Source organism: Conger conger, chromosome 4 (assembly GCF_963514075.1).
Source record: "Conger conger chromosome 4, fConCon1.1, whole genome shotgun sequence".
Classification (NCBI taxonomy): Eukaryota; Metazoa; Chordata; class Actinopteri; order Anguilliformes; family Congridae; genus Conger; species Conger conger.
The window spans coordinates 52,674,730-52,692,116 of NC_083763.1; the positions used below are offsets into that span (position 1 = coordinate 52,674,730).

General features: G+C 42.3%; 1 protein-coding gene across 1 annotated transcript in view; it reads left to right on the forward strand.

The window, feature by feature from the left end:
• The window catches only part of lama1 (laminin, alpha 1), a 64,858-nt gene that overhangs the window by 11,742 nt on the left and 35,729 nt on the right, over nt 1-17,387 (forward strand). Inside the window, exons 4-15 of the mRNA XM_061238737.1 lie at nt 6,259-6,501; nt 8,003-8,182; nt 9,350-9,439; nt 10,484-10,601; nt 11,965-12,143; nt 12,483-12,588; nt 13,045-13,202; nt 14,052-14,192; nt 14,925-15,092; nt 15,867-15,968; nt 16,443-16,657; nt 16,963-17,074. Of these exons, the coding sequence (XP_061094721.1) occupies nt 6,259-6,501; nt 8,003-8,182; nt 9,350-9,439; nt 10,484-10,601; nt 11,965-12,143; nt 12,483-12,588; nt 13,045-13,202; nt 14,052-14,192; nt 14,925-15,092; nt 15,867-15,968; nt 16,443-16,657; nt 16,963-17,074 (1,812 nt within the window). The remainder of the gene's footprint in view (nt 1-6,258; nt 6,502-8,002; nt 8,183-9,349; nt 9,440-10,483; nt 10,602-11,964; nt 12,144-12,482; nt 12,589-13,044; nt 13,203-14,051; nt 14,193-14,924; nt 15,093-15,866; nt 15,969-16,442; nt 16,658-16,962; nt 17,075-17,387) is intronic.

The following is a 17,387-nucleotide window of genomic DNA, read 5'->3' on the forward strand; positions in this document are numbered from 1 at the left end:
ACTCTACAATAACCCACAGACACGCATAAAGCATATACATGCATCTTCTAAATACAGAAACCGAGAAACAGATTCAGTTAATCGGACCTCTGTGCATGACATGTCTTTCACTGGGAACATAAGCCAGGAACACATCCGACACAATTTCACCCTGTTGTATAAGCTCTTAAATTGCAATCTTGTGCGTTGTGGACTGTGAAATGAATCAGATCCTCACAAGACAGATAATAGATTCTACAAGTGCCTGTATAGCTGGGAATAGTTACATGCCATTGCAAGAATTGTATAGCGCATCAAGCTTCTTGAGGGGACCGTCTTGTCTCACTGCCAACAGCCAATAAAAAGGTTTGTTCCAAGATGTAATGTTGCAACAGCTGTTTCAGGTTTTTTGTCCAAGCAGAATGAGAAGATTGGTTTGAAATTCATTACTACTCATACGCTCATTCTCCTAGTCATAGTGTGACAGGTACAAGTTCATAACGACTTGCAATGTCTCCTAGGCTCTAGGACAGGGGTGTCGAACCAAATTCCCGGCAAAACAATTAGTTTCCAGCCTGGGAATGGATGGGGTGGTGTGGAACAACACAGCTGGTCAGTGAGGTGTTTGGACAGGAGTATCTGTGTTTATCCTGAGCATGTCGTATTTGATCTATCTGGGGGGTGGACAGGATGGGTCCTCTGAAATGGTGCCCTGAGATTTTGGCCGGCCGGTGATAATTGGATAAGTAGTTTGGCCTGGGGGAATGGATTGGCATCGATTTCCATCTCAGCCTTTCTTTTCTTGGCACTTCGGTTTGAGGTCCAGGCCCCCCATAGCTCTCTTTTCCTTGGGGACTAAAATCAACACACAACACAGCAGTGTTTCAGCTATTTACATTTTTGAATTCATTCAGTATTGACCTCTCTGTTTGTATTAGTGCACAGTGTAGCACCTGTTTCAACTTTATTCAAGCTTACAGATTTCAAAGTAACATGACATTAACTGCCATATGTTGTACATGCTACAACAGTCTGCAAATTTGATAATATTCTAGTTTCATCCGATTGGAATCCTCTTTGTTGGGCTGTCCAAGATTGATAACACAGTGATAATGAAGATAGAGACAGCTGAAGAATATTAAATTGTGGTTTGATCACACTACATGTTCAGTTACATGTTATGTTATGATAAACTGCCATTTGCATGCATAGCTTGTATACACATTTCCAGAAGTGCTATTCCTTTGCAAAGGAATTTTGGTCACTTTTCAATGGGCTACATGAATTGACATTAACTAATGTAATTGTTAACATAAATGTATTTATGTGCAAATACAAGCTTTTCATTAGTTAATGTATTTGTTATCAAGTAGCTGTATTGTGTTAATTACATTAACATTTATAAATTAACAAACCATTGGATAAACCTATTTTTTATACTAATATGAATTGGCATTAGCTCTTGTTGTTAACATGATTTAATCATGTACAAATGCATAAACAATGCTTTACAGATCTCGGTACTTAGTTAGTTAACAAATAAGTCATGTAACCTTATGGTAGTGTTACCTGAATTGTATATATTTCCTTAGCTGATGTGAACTGCATTGATGGGGTCAGGGAGCCTTGCACATGCTGGTGCAGTGTTCTCTAGACATCCCAATACCCTCACACTGTTTTAATAACAAATATGACATGCAGTCTCTGATTATGAATGTGAATTGGCATAGGAACATATGCAGCTATTTGATGGATTGTACTGTCCAAACAACAGAGAGAGAGGGAGATGCACCATGCAGCTGTTGGCGTAGGCAAGAGAAAACTGGCAGAGCCTTTTTCACATGGTCCTCACGAGTATACTACTCTCGATATCATCAGCAGAAGATACTTAATCTCACCGCATTCTGGGCCTACAGAGGGGTCCCTTTATAGAGTGATACAGTGGAGGCCTGATTAGATGGTCTCCGGATCCCTGCTCATCGTGTTTGGCTTGGATGCGCTCCCACTAACCCAGGTGTACAGGGCTTGGGAAGACCGACGTAGCAGATGTTGACTCAAGAGTCTGGGAAACACGGCAGGTCTCCATGTATCTCTCATGGGTGTCATTGTGCAATGGCAAATTCACAGTGCCCGAAGCACAAGACACAGCACTATGCTTGTGGTCCAGGTTCTTCTTTGGCATAAATCTTTGCAGTTGTGTTTATAGTATTATCTCCTTTACAACCGCATAACGCATATTTCTGGAGTTGATATGCACTAGTCCTTTCTTGATGTAGTTATTCCAGCTTCTTCACCTGAAAATCACAGGGTATTATGTGATGCGTGGTTCCGATTTTACTTAGAAGGACGATTTTGGCTTTCTCTATCAGTGTGGTCTGTGTAATTTGTGAGATAAAGCTATATGCTAATTATGGTGTGGTGTATTTCCGAGAGAGACAGGCAGCGAAGGCGGATATGTCTTTTAGGGTTTTTCCGAGAACAGTCATCAGCGATTCAAGCACTTTGAGATTCATGGTTCACTATACATATGTCGCTTGAATTCAAATGGAAAAGATTACAGTTTTGTCTAACCATTCTGTGACGTATGTGAACGCAACAATGCATTTCCCTGTTAATTGTATGAACATGACTCCGTGAATGAGGTTTCTGAGGACTTTAGATGACGAACAAGTATTTAAATGATTTAGATGTCTTATTCCAATAATATCTACATTACTGGAAAATTGACAGTAAACAAGAAATGTCACAGCAAATAAATAAACAAAGGCTTAGTAGAATAGGCAACAGCTGTAGTAGAGGTTCCACAGTGGATTCACCCACCCGAATATGCTACATTACTTCTCACACACCAGAATGTAATCAAACAGCCATTTTGCTCTTGAATAGAATGAGCTGACAGGAATGGCAGATGTGAAAATGAACTATGAAATCTTATTCCGTAAAGTCACATTTTGACCCATCTGCTAGCTGTTAACTACCATGCATCCGAGAATAAATAGTATCAAATGTGAAGCATTCTCTTAAAATTTTCATTTGGATATGCATCCTACTATAGGTCTAACATGGTCTACTCATGGTTTTTCTGTAACATGGTCTACTCATTGCAGAGAATGTGATATTATTAACAAATATTTTTTGTGGATTGTTTATTGAAAATAGTTTATATAATCAATTATTCTTAAATGATAATTATTTTTTAATTAAAACATGTCAATGACTGATTTATAATGAACATGCCACATAAAAATAATAATAATAATTGTTTTTGTTTAATTGTAGTTACAGCATTTTAAGACATGGAAACGGTCGCTGTGTAGTGAAGATATCATAGCCATTAGTGACTATTTATGAATTACTGCCACGACTGACACTGTGAGCTATATCTTGACTGTAGTAGAAGTGGTGTATGAATGATGCTCTGTCCTGCTCTGTGTTGCAGTTCATGGAAGTTTAAGTAGAAACTTGAGGGAACAGGAAATCAAACAGGAAGTAGAACAGTAAACGCATTGAGCAGCTCTTTGAGCTTTAAGTAGATTGTGCTTTCATGAGAAGTATATGAAGGGCTTGTTTGACATTTTGTACCAGTGTAACATAATGCATTGCTGTGAGTTTTGACTCCTATTCAGTGTGTATTCAGATGCTTTGCATATTATCCCAGATATCCTGAGATTTATGTCACATAAAATTTCATTTGGTCTTATTTATGCCTTTTCAATTGAATGAAAGATATTTATTCAATATTTTATTTTTTGTCACTCTCCCCAGATCTTTATCCACTTGCATTTCATGGCGGATACTGTATATAACATACAATTACATTGGTTTATCAAAGTTAATGTATACATCAGAAGAGGATCTTTTGGAAATGTAAATGAAACATCACCCTATAATCATAGATTATCCTCCTTTGATTTATGTTTCTGCTGGTGCCTCCACATGTCTTGGTAGATAAATCAAGAATGCAAATGGAATTTTCTCCACCTTCAGATGAATTGTGAGGATAGGTTTATATGAAGGGGTATCATCAAATAATTTTTATTAGATTAAAGAGAAGAAAGAGATATGTTGCTCCAAACTTGTTCAAAGCTTTATGTTTGTTAGTGGTGGAATCAGAGGGCAAATGTTTATTCAAAGTGGAGGAAAGCCCCGTGTGTATTTAATACTTTTGCTATGGTTGCTAAGAAACACATCCAAATAACATTTGATTTATAAGTATCAAAGAAGATGGTTCTGCACTTGAAAGAAATTCCAACAGACATTAAAATCTTATATATGCAGTCTATTTTTTGCACTCTCACTTGCTAGCGATTAATGTGTACCATTTGCACATTCCTTTAGTCAGTGAAACAAGATGACATTAAATAAATTCCATCAAATACATTTACACAAAATTAACCTTGAGAATGCTCTCTCTGAATTTGATATACAGTATTATTTATTTGATTACATTTATATCTTTGTGATTTTTCAAATGATTTTAATCCAAAGCAACTTACAACTGCACAAGTCCCTCAACAATATAGGAGGATATTGAAATCCAAACAGGTTATGATCAATAGAGCACAAGCAGACGGTGGCTCCCTTCAGGGTTAGAGATGGCCAATGAATGAGGGGTTTGTTGGGAATGCTTGTTACAACAGGATTTGAAAGTAGCTGACTCAGCAGCCCAGCTCGGTGAGAGTGGCTGATGAGGGGTAAAAAAACACCATGTAGTCCCTACTGAACACACAGAAAAACAGCTCATAGGTAACAGGTAAACTGAGTGTGAATAAAATGGCCGCCTGTTAGCCAGATTTGTTTGATTGCAAGATGTGAAGAGAATTTCTGTTGCTCTTTTCTCTGTGAGTCTTTTCCTCTTGACTGACCTTAACTCTAAAATACAGCAGGATTTGTGTTTCTATATATTTAAATACTGTTAGCAAGCTTCTGAAAAGGTCCAATTCAGTGACGGTTTGCATCAGCAATATGAGTTCTGTACATACATTGTTCTTCTTTATGGTTTCCTCTCGAGAAAATAAAGCAATGAGTTAATAGCTGCATGACTCACTGGTGCATGAATGAGTGGATCTCTGTTGGGGGCGTTTCGACTGTTGGCACTGGAGCCAGGCAGAACTATGCTCCGCTTGGCTGGAATGGCAAAAACACTTTTGCCACAACTTGAACAAGTAGAGAGTTTAAGTGCTGGTAGTAGGGGCCAGGCAAATGGCTATAGTCCCCCTTTTGTCCACTATCTATATCTGTAGTAAATAATGTCATTCATTAATTCATTCATTTATATTGGTAATTTCAGACCAGATCAATCACTCATTATTTACATGGCAACCTGAGAGGGAGCATTTATATTGTAACAATGATCTAATTTTCAGGTTTCTTTCAATTATTTGTCTGACACTTCAATCCAGAGCAACTTACAGTTGATTCGACTAAGCAGGGAACGATCCCTTATGGAGCAATGTGGGGTCCAACAGCTGCATGGATCTTACCATGGCTATACCGGGGCTTGAACCACCAACCTTCCATGTCCCAGTCATGTACCTTAGCCACTAGGCTACAGGCTGCCCCACAGCATGTAGAAATAGATTCTTCACCATCTTGCTCAGTTAATTTTACAGTATTATATTTCATATTTACATTTACTTACATTTACTTACATAACACATATTTACATTACAGACGTCAGACAGTAACAAACAGAGTTACATTTAAACATGACCGCAGACAATACCACAATACATTAAGACATTACTGAGTTTCACTTACTTTCACTTTTACATTTCATTTACATATTTACATTTACTTACATTTACTTACATAACACATATTTACATTACAGACGTCAGACAGTAACAGTACAGTATTATATTTGCCCTGATCGCCTCACAGTAAGGAGGTCCTGGGCTCGAATCCCCGTCGGCCGGGGCCTCTCTGTGCGGAGTTTGCATGTTCTCCCCGTGTTTGCGTGGGTTTCCTCCGGGTACTCCGGTTTCCTCCCACAGTCCAAAGACATGCACGTTAGGCTGATTGGAGAGTCTAAATTGCCCATAGGTATGAGTGTGTGAGTGAATGGTGTGTGTGCCCTGCGATGGACTGGCGACCTGTCCAGGGTGTATTCCTGCCTTTCGACCCTATTCAGGACAAGCGGGTTAAGATAATGGATGGATGGATATTTGCCCTGATTGGCTGGCTGCAGCAGTGGACAGGAGCAGCACTATTGTATTTCTCTGGCTCAGTTTCCACTGGGAAGCAGACATTTGGCTGAAACAAGTTTGTTGTGTTCAGGTCTTCCAGGTGGCCTACATCATCATCAAGGCGGCCAACTCACCTCGGCCGGGGAACTGGATCCTGGAACGCTCGATGGACGGGGTGGAGTTCCAGCCCTGGCAATACTACGCCATCAGCGACGCAGAGTGCCTGTACCGCTACAACGTCACGCCCCGCCTGGGCCCCCCCACCTACAAGAGGGACGACGAGGTCATCTGCACCTCCTACTACTCACGCCTTGTCCCTCTGGAGCATGGAGAGGTATGACTTACTGATACTGTACTTATTCATGTTACCAAGCTAATGATTATAGTCATCCATTTAGACTGCCCCTACAGGAGAAACTACATCATGCCTTCATATCTTACAGAGATTCCCAACTGGAAGTTGATCCCATGCCCATGTGAAACCTTATTGCTTCTCTGAAAAACATATCAATTTCACTCTGGACAGTTGTGCTACAAGCCGTACTTCCTCTCATTCTCCTGAAAACACCTCTATTCGCATGACACAAGCATATTTCACTTTGGGAGTCTTAGTTTATTCAAAACAGTTAATCATTCATTAATACTCATTTTCCTATGGATATAACTCCTACCACTTCACAAGTTGGGGTGGGGGGGAATGACCATAATCTTGTGAATGAGATGCCCTCAGAGCCTGGGAGAACAGCGTGTGCCCTCGATGCCCACAGGGCATACCCTGGCATCGGCTCAGAGCTGGAGGGGTTGGTGCGGCCGGTGGACAATGGACAGCACTCTCAGACCCCTCTGAATGCCAACGCACAGAGGCGGCGTCGTAGACTTTCTCAGAGAGGGAGCAGAATAATGAGATCTCATGGTTTAAAAAAACAACTGTTTCTTCCACTTAAAGCATTCTCCAAGTGTGGTCAAGAAATAAGAGGTTTTCTGTGGGCTGCAGAAAGGAAAGGAAACTGCCATTTCGACATCAAACCGTACCGGTTCCCTTAGTGACACCTGGAAGGCAGCTAGCTGGAAGGCAGAGGGTTCAACTTCATCCCATCCATCCATCCATCCATTATCTGAACCCGCTTATCCTGAACAGGGTCGCAGGGGGGCTGGAGCCTATCCCAGCATACATTGGGCGAAAGGCAGGAATACACCCTGGACAGGTCACCAGTCCATCACAGAGCACACACACCATACACCATACACTCACACACTCACACACTCACACACTCACACACTCACACACTCAAACACTCACACACTCATACCTACGGGCAATTTAGACTCTCCAATCAGCCTAACCTGCATGTCTTTGGACTGTGGGAGGAAACCGGAGTACCCAGAGGAAACCCACGCGAGCACGGGGAGAACATGCAAACGGCCAACGGGGATTCGAACCCAGGACCTCCTTGCTGTGAGGCGGCAGTGCTACCCACTGCACCATCCGTGCCGCCCGGGTTCAACCTCAGCCACAGATAATGCGTACATACTTCTTCACAGGCAGTTTTTTTTACATTTGTTTTGTATCAATTCTATCTGTATCTATGTCACTGAGCTAGCTAGTTTGCAAATGGGTTGATATTAGGCTCTCTACTTCTAAAAGCTGCTTTCCTGGCTTCACCGATAGAAGGAAAGTACCTTGGCCTCTTTTCCCTGCAAAACAAAATATATAAAATCCAATTCAAGGTGGTTTTTACATTGTTTATATGTATTTTGTCTCATGTTATGAATGTAAACGTAAGTCTCAGTTGAGTAGGTTGTTGAGAGTTGATCTCTGATTTCCGCCTGTGCAGATACACACCTCCCTGATCAACGGCAGACCGAGCGCAGACGACCTGACCCCGGAGCTGCTGGAGTTCACCTCCGCCCGCTTCATCCGTCTCCGCCTACAGAGGATCCGCACGCTCAACGCCGACCTCATGACCCTCAGCTACCGCGACCCCAAGGAGGTGGACCCCATCGTCACGCGCCGGGTACGCTACCAATTGGAGTCCCAGTGACACAGCACACCCTTTGTGAGCGTGCCAAAACAAGATGGCCGCCATGTAACATACGCTACCGTTTCCTGGGAGTAAATGCTAATAGCTAATTGTGCACCGCATTCAAAGATAATGGTAGCCTAGGCTCTGTATTCAAGGGAATAGGGAAAGATGTCCTATTCAATATACAAAGGCACGATGACTTCATCATTTCGACAGAATCCAGCAGAAAGAGTTTTTCTGAATAGAAACCTTCTTTGGTTGATTCTTGTTTGTGTGAGTGGTAAATGTGTCATGCATTTTCAGAGCTTGGTTGTAAACCATCACAATGGTGAATTGTCCACAACAGAAGGGTGTGGGATTATGTGGGAATTAGGACAGACTAGCTGCACTGTCAGATACACTCTCACCCAGACTGAGACAAGAATTCAGTTTTATTCATAACTATCGCATTATCCCCGGAGTCAATTATTTCCTCAATGTGCTTTATTCCGAAAACCTTGGAAATAACCTCTCCAAAACGTTTTATGTCTATGCATAATTTAAATCACATACATACTGTAAATGCTAGGTATTAATATGCCATAGATGTTTTTTGTTGATTGTTTCATTTGGAATGGTTATTTGGGAATTGATGTAGGAACAGATTTTCGCTTCATAAATGTGAAAACACTTTCAGATCATGCACCGGCTGTAGTTAGTCGGGGTGCTGGTAATTATTCAAAAGCAGCACTTTAAATGTTGACATCGATTTAAAATGAGTCTCAGCGGAAAACACTGTGGATGTTTACAAGACCCCGGCTCCGCCTATGCATCAGTCGCATTGGCACTAATGACTGACCCCCTGAGTCAGAACACACTTTCGCGAGCGCATAATTCATCATTTCCATAGCATTTTACAGCCAGAGCAGTCACTCTTACATGCGTTAAAGCCCGTCGGGAGTTATCGCTTTGATGTCGGAATTGAAGGATCGGATATTTGGGACAAAATCAATCCTGAACAAAGTGTTTTTCTGAAGCTCGGTGGGCTCAAATTTTAATGCACGGCCGTGGTTTGCCATTAGAGGGTCGGAGCGGGTCGGTCTCAGAATGTAAATCAGGTTTTGGAGAGAAGTATTATGGTAGTATGTGTTACCTCATGTGTTTTTATTCCCCCCTCAGTACTACTACTCCATCAAGGACATCTCCGTGGGTGGCATGTGCATCTGTTACGGACACGCTCAGAGCTGCCCCTGGGACCCGCTCACCAAGGTACCGTAAATCTCCCCAGAAGCCCTCTCTCCATAGGAGGCCAATCCCCGTCCTAAAAGGACAGGTCCCTGTAGACCTAATGCTATCTTGTATTCAATGCAGTCTGTGACTTTGGATCAGGAGTGGGAGACTTTCCAAATAATCTCCATTCCACATTAATGATTCATTTGAGCGTTTAAAGGGAACCGAAACACAACATTCAATTTTAGGCCGCAGTAAATACTATATGACTTCGGGTAGAAGTTGACAACCGTATTTGTAGAATGGGCAATTCTTTAATTTGTTAGCCAATTCCTTGTTTTCAATACTTTAAAGATTTTTAATAGAGGCCCATATACAGCTGAAGATTCAAGAATCTAATATTCTGTGAAGTCATTGACTTAATTTATGGAATTTTAAGTCCCTAATGAATGGGGTACTGATTATCTTTAACACACTTTTCACACCAGGAAGCTTTGAAGTTTTGAACAAAAAAACATACTGTATTTGACAAATAGAATATAGATGATGTTTTAAGTGGCTTTTCTCAAAATCCTGAGAAACCATTTGCTCTGACCCTCCCAAACCCTTGTTGATGGAATTTCTACAGTACGATTGGCTTTTGGGCCTTTTCCGCTGGCAGTTTGCCCCTTATTAATGAGAAAGACACATTAACAAGAGGATGAAAGAAACAAAGTCCAGCTGTAATCCCAAGTGCTGTCAAACTGACACTTTCTTCCGTAACACAGACCTGCGACATGCTAGCAAGACAATGCACGACAGTGTCATTCGCACCTCGTGTGGATCCACAGACTTTGCGTGTGGTGTCTGCGTGTTTAGACTACAAGTGCTCGAAGCGAGAGTACTGACATTTGTAAAACTGTGTGTGTGTGTGTGTGTGTGTGTGTTTAAGGCTGCTCCACCATGCTGATTTTGTTAAGGGTCTGTGAATAGTTTGCTGAGACACCGTTGGGTAGCTGACAGAATGATGAGCATGCGGAGAGGGAAGACATTTCTGCCTCGTCCCTAACAAAACGTCCACTGTTCCACCCTTTGTCCATTTAGAAGCTGCAGTGTGTGTGCGAGCACAATACGTGTGGGGAAAGCTGTAATGAGTGTTGCCCGGGATACCATCAGCAACCGTGGCAACCTGGAACGCTGTCTGTAGGCAACACTTGCGAAAGTAAGTCATGATTTTTTTTTCACAGAATTCTGGAGAAGCTTACATAACTTGTGCATTTTTGATAAACAGGCAAACAAATGCCCATGTTATTTTACTTTCAAATTGAAATTGTATATCCCCCTGAGACCCAGAACAAAAATAGTTTCAGTATTTAAGATTTTTGACATTGCCTGGATGACAAAAACATTGCAAAAAAACATTTTTTTGTGCAGTGTCCCTTTTTGTGTACGTTTCTGTATACTACAATATACACAGCATTTTATTAGGTATTTATTTGACTTATTTTTAGACGTCTTGGTCTTCTGCTGCTGTAGCCTAACCACTTAGAGGTTTGACACTTTGTGTGTTCAGAGATACTCTTCTGCACACCTGTAATGTGTGGTTATTTGTGTTACTGTCACCTTCCTGTCTCCTTCTCCTCTCATTCACAACGTGTTTTTGCCTACAGAACTGCTGCTCACTGGATGTTTTTTGTTTTTAATATCATTCTCTGCAAACTCTAGAGACTGATGTGTGTGAGAATCACAGGAAATCAGCAGTTTCTGAGATACTCAAACCACCCTGTTTGGCACTAACAATCATTTAATAGTCAATTCTTACTTTTGGTCTGAACACGAGCTGAGCCTCTTGACCATATCTACATGTTTTTATGCATTTAGTTGCTGCCACATGATTGGCCAATTAAATATTTGCATTAACAAGCTGGTGTACAGGTCTACCAAATAAATTGCTCACTGAGGGTATGGTTCTTAACCCTTCCGTATACTCCCCATGTCCGAGGGTCCAAAATGACCCGCCTTCATTAAACCCCCAACCTGTCACTCATCACAAACTTTGTCATAAAATTGAAAAAAGATAATTATGGAGGTTTTCTTGGGGCCTTAGGAGGATATATTAGATAATGCAGTGAGAACAAATTACTAAGCTTTTCATTGAAAAAAATCCTGGAAAAATGTGAAATCCCCTTTTCAATGTCAGATTTCACATTGTGTTTCATGGGTGGTCTTAAACTTTTTATCAATTCAAATTCATCTTAAGGCATTAATCGTTTAGTAATGCTGAGCCATATATAGTTTTGGAGGATTTTTATTTCATGGGCAGAAAAATTTTGAAATAGGGAGGTTTACAGTTGAGTTCTCAGTTATGATTCAGTGCTTTAATACATTCGCAACTCAGCTGGGCTGAAAAAGCTTTTCTATGACTGATAATAGAATGCATATGCATATTCTCATTCCCTCCTTGCATATTTTCAAGTGTTTCCACTTTCACTCACTGTAAAACGAGAATAGTATTATTTCTGTTTTGTATTTGCTTTAAATCTACCGCTGCTCTTTAATATAAATTGGACTTCTCCCCTTTTCAGAATGTAACTGCCACAACAAAGCGGAAGACTGCTACTACAGCCAGACGGTGGCTGTAGGCAGGATGAGCATGAACACGCAGGGGCAGTTTGTGGGCGGGGGCGTGTGTCTGAACTGCACCCAGAACACCGCCGGGGTGAACTGCGAGACCTGCTCGGACGGCTTCTACAGACCGCATAAGGTAGGCCGCCGTCTCCCACCACCCGATACCCACCGCTTCCTGTCTGTTTGCCCGGGGCTCTTTTGTTGGCCCTTGTGTCTGCTTGTCAGATGCCAATTGTGTAAAAAAAACCCATTGTTTTTGGAGTGGCAATTAAAGGCAGAAATGGGTGGCTGCCCAAAAAACAGCCCCTGTGAGTCGCTGCTAAACAAAGGAAAGAGACTCCCGAGGGCCTTGAAGATCTGGACTGCCCTGGCTGTAAAGCCTGCCATTGTACCCACACTTTAACAATGTCTCTGTTTGTATTAGTTTGTGGAATGTAGAGGGTAATTTGTCCTGTTCCCTCTTCCCGGAATACAGATGTCACCGTACGACGAGTTCCCTTGTGTCGAGTGTTTGTGCGACCCCCACGGGTCTCTGACTCTCAACTGCATCAAGGACGAGAAGCACGCCAAGCCGGAGAAAGGTTACTGCTCTCCTCCTCTATCACTGTTCTTCATATCAAGAGTACAGTACTACTGTAACATATATACTGGCGCCCTGACAGAGTGTTTTTTGAGAAAGATATAATGTCTCCTCTTTTTCAACCTCTTTATCACCTCAAATTCTGTATGGCTTAATAACCTAACAATCACCTTGACCATGAAAAGTTAACATCTCATGGCAGTGTATTTTCTTGAAAAAAAAGGCATTGCATTAAAAAAAACTAAATGGACATGGACCCTCTACTTACCAGGTTAATTAAAAATGAACATAGGGTAGATATCTTAAAATCTATTTTCATAATCCTGGGATAACCCAAACCACCTCTAGGTTACTGTGGTAATGCCGGAATCTTGTATGTGTGCGACTATATGAACAAGACCGGTGCTATTGTAGCCAGTGTGCACTAATGTGCTGGGCTGTATTGCTTGTGCTGCAGGTTTGCATGCCGGCCAGTGTCTGTGTAAGGAGGGATTCACCGGCGAGCACTGTGACCGATGTGCGTTCGGCTACAGAGACTTCCCCCTGTGCACGCGCTGCAACTGCAGTCTGGACGGCAGCCTCAACATCGACCCCTGCTCAGACTGCGTATGCAAGGTAACACAGCCCTGCTCCTCCACGGCAGAGTGCTATACCAGTCAGAATAATCCGGAAACTAGACGTTTACAGGAGGGAAATCTACATTTATGACGTTTTGACATGAGAGGACTAGGTTAACTCCATTATACAGTAGCGGCCGTAAGTATTTGGACCGTGACACGTGTTTTGTTGTTTTCACTCTACTCCAGCGAACAAACAGGTGAAATAAAACAGTCACTTTGTGGTTAAAGTGCAGTTTCGGCTTTAATTGAGGGTTTTTACATCCATGTTGGGTGGACTGTGTAGGAATTACAGCTTTTTGTACACAGTCCCTCCAATTTTAGGGGGCCAAAAGTAATTGGTGAAACAAACACAAACTGAACTGAACTGAACTGACTTTTCAACCAAATGTAGCTGGGTTTTCACAAGAACATCTATTTTGCCTTTCACCGACTTCTCACCGTCTGTTCACTGAAAAATGCCCGCTGGGGTATGAGGAGAGGTTGCAAAGCGTGAGTGGTTTAGGTCGGGTTTTGTAAGAATTCACCATTTCATTGTTTGATATTTGAAAAAATTATGGAATAAAATTTGTAATCCATAATTTAGAGTTTTGTGCGGCTTGTGTTGACCACATTTCCAGTGATTAGAGAGTAATTTTGACTGTGGGAGGGGTCCTATGGGGCAGTTTGTAATTGCCCATCAGCTCACACAGGGAGAGAGGTATTCCCCACAATATCATGCGGTAGGTTTCAAGTACACAGCTGCAGCCCGCATCAAGGTCAAGTGAGTTCAATTTCGCAATGCCTCTGACATCTCGGATTTTAAGCAGGAAACATTCAAGCCTGGCTGTCTGTGTGTCTTTTTCAGGATAATGTCATGGGAGCAGACTGTGACCTCTGCAAACAGGGCTTTTACAACCTGCAGGGGAGCGACCCAGAGGGATGCACCGAGTGCTTCTGTTTCGGGGTGTCTGACGTCTGCGAGAGCACTCTGTGGTCCACTGTTCAGGTACGAACGCTCGCCGTCAACCGTGCAATTACGGCACAGTCCCTGTTTTTCAACGGGCGTCAGTTACGGCTTACCGAAATGACAGTAGTCAGTGCTAATGTATGTAGTAATTATAATGGGCTCCTATATTGTTTTGGTCTTACAGTTTTGTCTGCAACTTCAGTGTTTTTCAGTCAATTACAGCAACTCAGAACATGAACTTGACTGAGATGCATTGTACTGTATGTGCTATCGATTGAGTACCTTCGAGTCATATACTCAAATATGTACTTTAAAGACAAGCTGAAATCAAAATTAAGTTTTTCCTCAATTTAGCCAATTCTTCATAAACATACGAACACGTCTTAAAGTATATATCCATGAAAAATGTAATACAATAATTGTAATACAATAATTGTGTATTTTCACACCAAAGGTTTACTAGATTTGATGTCATAGTGTACCAGCAGGCGTTTATTTAGATCAATCTTCAGTTCCCCTCCAATCAATATCCTTTCACACAGTGACGCATATTCTTCCCCCCAGAGCCATAGGCTTCAGCTCTGCTTCCCCCTGATTTAGCATCAGTAAAATCGACTCCCCGCCCTCCAAAAATTCCCGCCAAAAGAGTCGTTTCACTCGTGTATACGTCATATCACGGAAGCTAGTGCTGATCTAACTTTCAGCTTGTCTTGTAAGTACGCCATGTACCCGCCATGTACCCGCCTCAAATGACCTGTGATGTCCCTATAGGTGGTCGCCAAGGACGTCTGGCTGCTTCCCACGGCTCATAGCGACTCCATCTACTCCCCCCCCCTCATGGACGAGGACAACCACATCACCCTCGTCAACGTCACAGGAAGCAGAACCTCCCACTTCCTGTCCTCCTGGGCCGCTCCCGATCGCTTCTTGGGGAATAAGGTGCGCATATCAGCTTCCTGTCTTTCTAGACTCATTAGATTATCGTTTGGACAAAAGCGCCCTCAGCGCTAACGCAGCACAGCCGTATTACATTGGTGCCCGTGGCCTTGTTGGATACAATGGAAGCAGATTGTAATACAAAGGGTTGCTGCTGCTGGCCATATGCCATTCTCAGAGTCCTATTATCCCCCACAGACAGACAGGGAATTGTAGTGCACTGTCTTAGTGAGCTGTTAGATTGGATAATGAACTGTGCGCATTTGCAGAGGTGAAATTGATTCGAACAGGCTTGCAGTGAGTCTGGAAATAGGCTCTTTTCTCCCCTAGGGACCTTCTCTCTTTCTCCTAACCTTTCAATTGAAATTCCTCATTTTTATTTTCCTTTTTCCTCCCAAGTTAATGGATCATGGCCTGTAATTACACTCAAACGGGGCCGGGCGAATTATAAACCCAGAAATAATTAGGTTACATTCTCTATAACTATGTCTAATACGTGTACACATTAGTCCCTTGGGTGATTAAATTAATTAGAAATCGTAATTATCCGTGACATTTACTTCGCATTTTGAGAGAGGGAGCAAAAGAGTCAGCAATTACCTTCCAGGAATTCCTCTTTACTGGAGTCCTGGTCTCACTTTAGTGTTTGAAGGTGTTAGTAAATGTAATGCACAGGGAAGAGTCTCATGAGGCCCATTGAGAAATTAGATGTTTAGCTTGGTAAAACGATCCTTGCGGGCGATAACACGTGGTTTGTTCTCATCTTTTCGCGTGTAGCTGCCGTCATACGGAGGCTTCCTGAACTACACCGTGTCATACGACATTTCCGTGGAGAACGTGGACAAGTCTCTTCCCTCTCACTTTGATGTCGTTATTGAGGTAAGTTATTCATGGCTGCAGGCTGCTATGCATTTAATCATAGCGCTGATAAACCATGAAAGGCTTATACTGATACATTCCTGTCATTGATAATAAAAAAGAGAAATTACCAATTTTTATCAATTTGCCGAATGGATTTTTTTTTACATAAGCTGCATGCCCATTTCAAACCAGGGTTATCAGATTTTCACCCTCTTAAGTTACAGTTTTATGAATATTCATAGTTTCAAACCCATCAGAAGGGGTTTAATAAGTGTGTATTTAGCCTCGGGCACATTTTAAACCGTCATCTGTGTGCCTTTTATTGATATCAAAATATGAAAGTGGAGTGGAATGCATATGAAATGTAGCCTCATTGATGTTACTATGCGCCTTATGCACTCTCCTGAGGTGAAGTTAGCTTGATTCTCTGACTGAACTCGATTGGTTTGGTAAATGTTTGTTGCTAACTGCTGCCTCGATGGCGCCCCCCAGGGGAATGGGAGAGCCCTGCGGCAGGTAGCCCCCCAGCAGCTCCTGTTGACTCCCCTGACGGAGAAGCGCGTCGCCTTGGAGCTGGTGTCGCGGAACTTTCTGGATGTCCGCACGAGCCGGGCGGTAGAGCGGGACGAGCTGATGACCGTCCTCGCCAACATGGCCAGGCTTGTGATCCGAGCGCACTTCAACACCAGCTCAGAGGGGCCGCTGAGGTGAGGGGGCCTTGGTCGTCTCATTTCCTGACGAGCGTCTGCGTCTTCCCTGCAACTTTCGTGATGGGTCACGTGTGTTTCATCATGCTATAGTCCCTATACGTCTATTTGTTAAGTAGTTGTTAACGGTTTTGATGTTATCAAAGTATATGACATATTCTAGTTTCAGTGTTTAACAGACAGATTGTTCTAGATTGTTCTACATTGGTTGGAAGAAATCAAACTTTGTATGTTCTCTATTTTGTGTGGATGAGGTTTTAATGCAAAATGCCCTTTATGTCTAATATTCCTTCATATTTCCCCAGGCTTAGAGTTGTATCTTTGGACATGGCAGACCCCAACGCCGCCACTCCGAAACATGCCCTCGCTGTTGAGCAGTGCGAATGCCCCTGGGGCTATTTGGGGACATCTTGCGAGGTTAGTGGCAGGCAATCTATGCTATGATTGGTTATTATTGGTCATTGTTTAACAATGCACAGTTGTTAAGAAATGTTCAGTTTTTGTTTTCAAATGCTAGTTGGGTGTTTCAGTACTTAGGGAACTGGGCTGGTAAATTGAAGGTTGTCAGTTGAAAACCTTAATGGTGCTTTGTTGCCGTACCCTCGAGCATGCTATTAGCTAATATAGCTTCAGCGAATATCCAGCTGTGTACAGTTGCTTTGCATAAAACATGTAGGCTGTTTGACTTGCCTTGTGTGAAGGCCTTTGTTTCACAAATAGCTAATGGTCT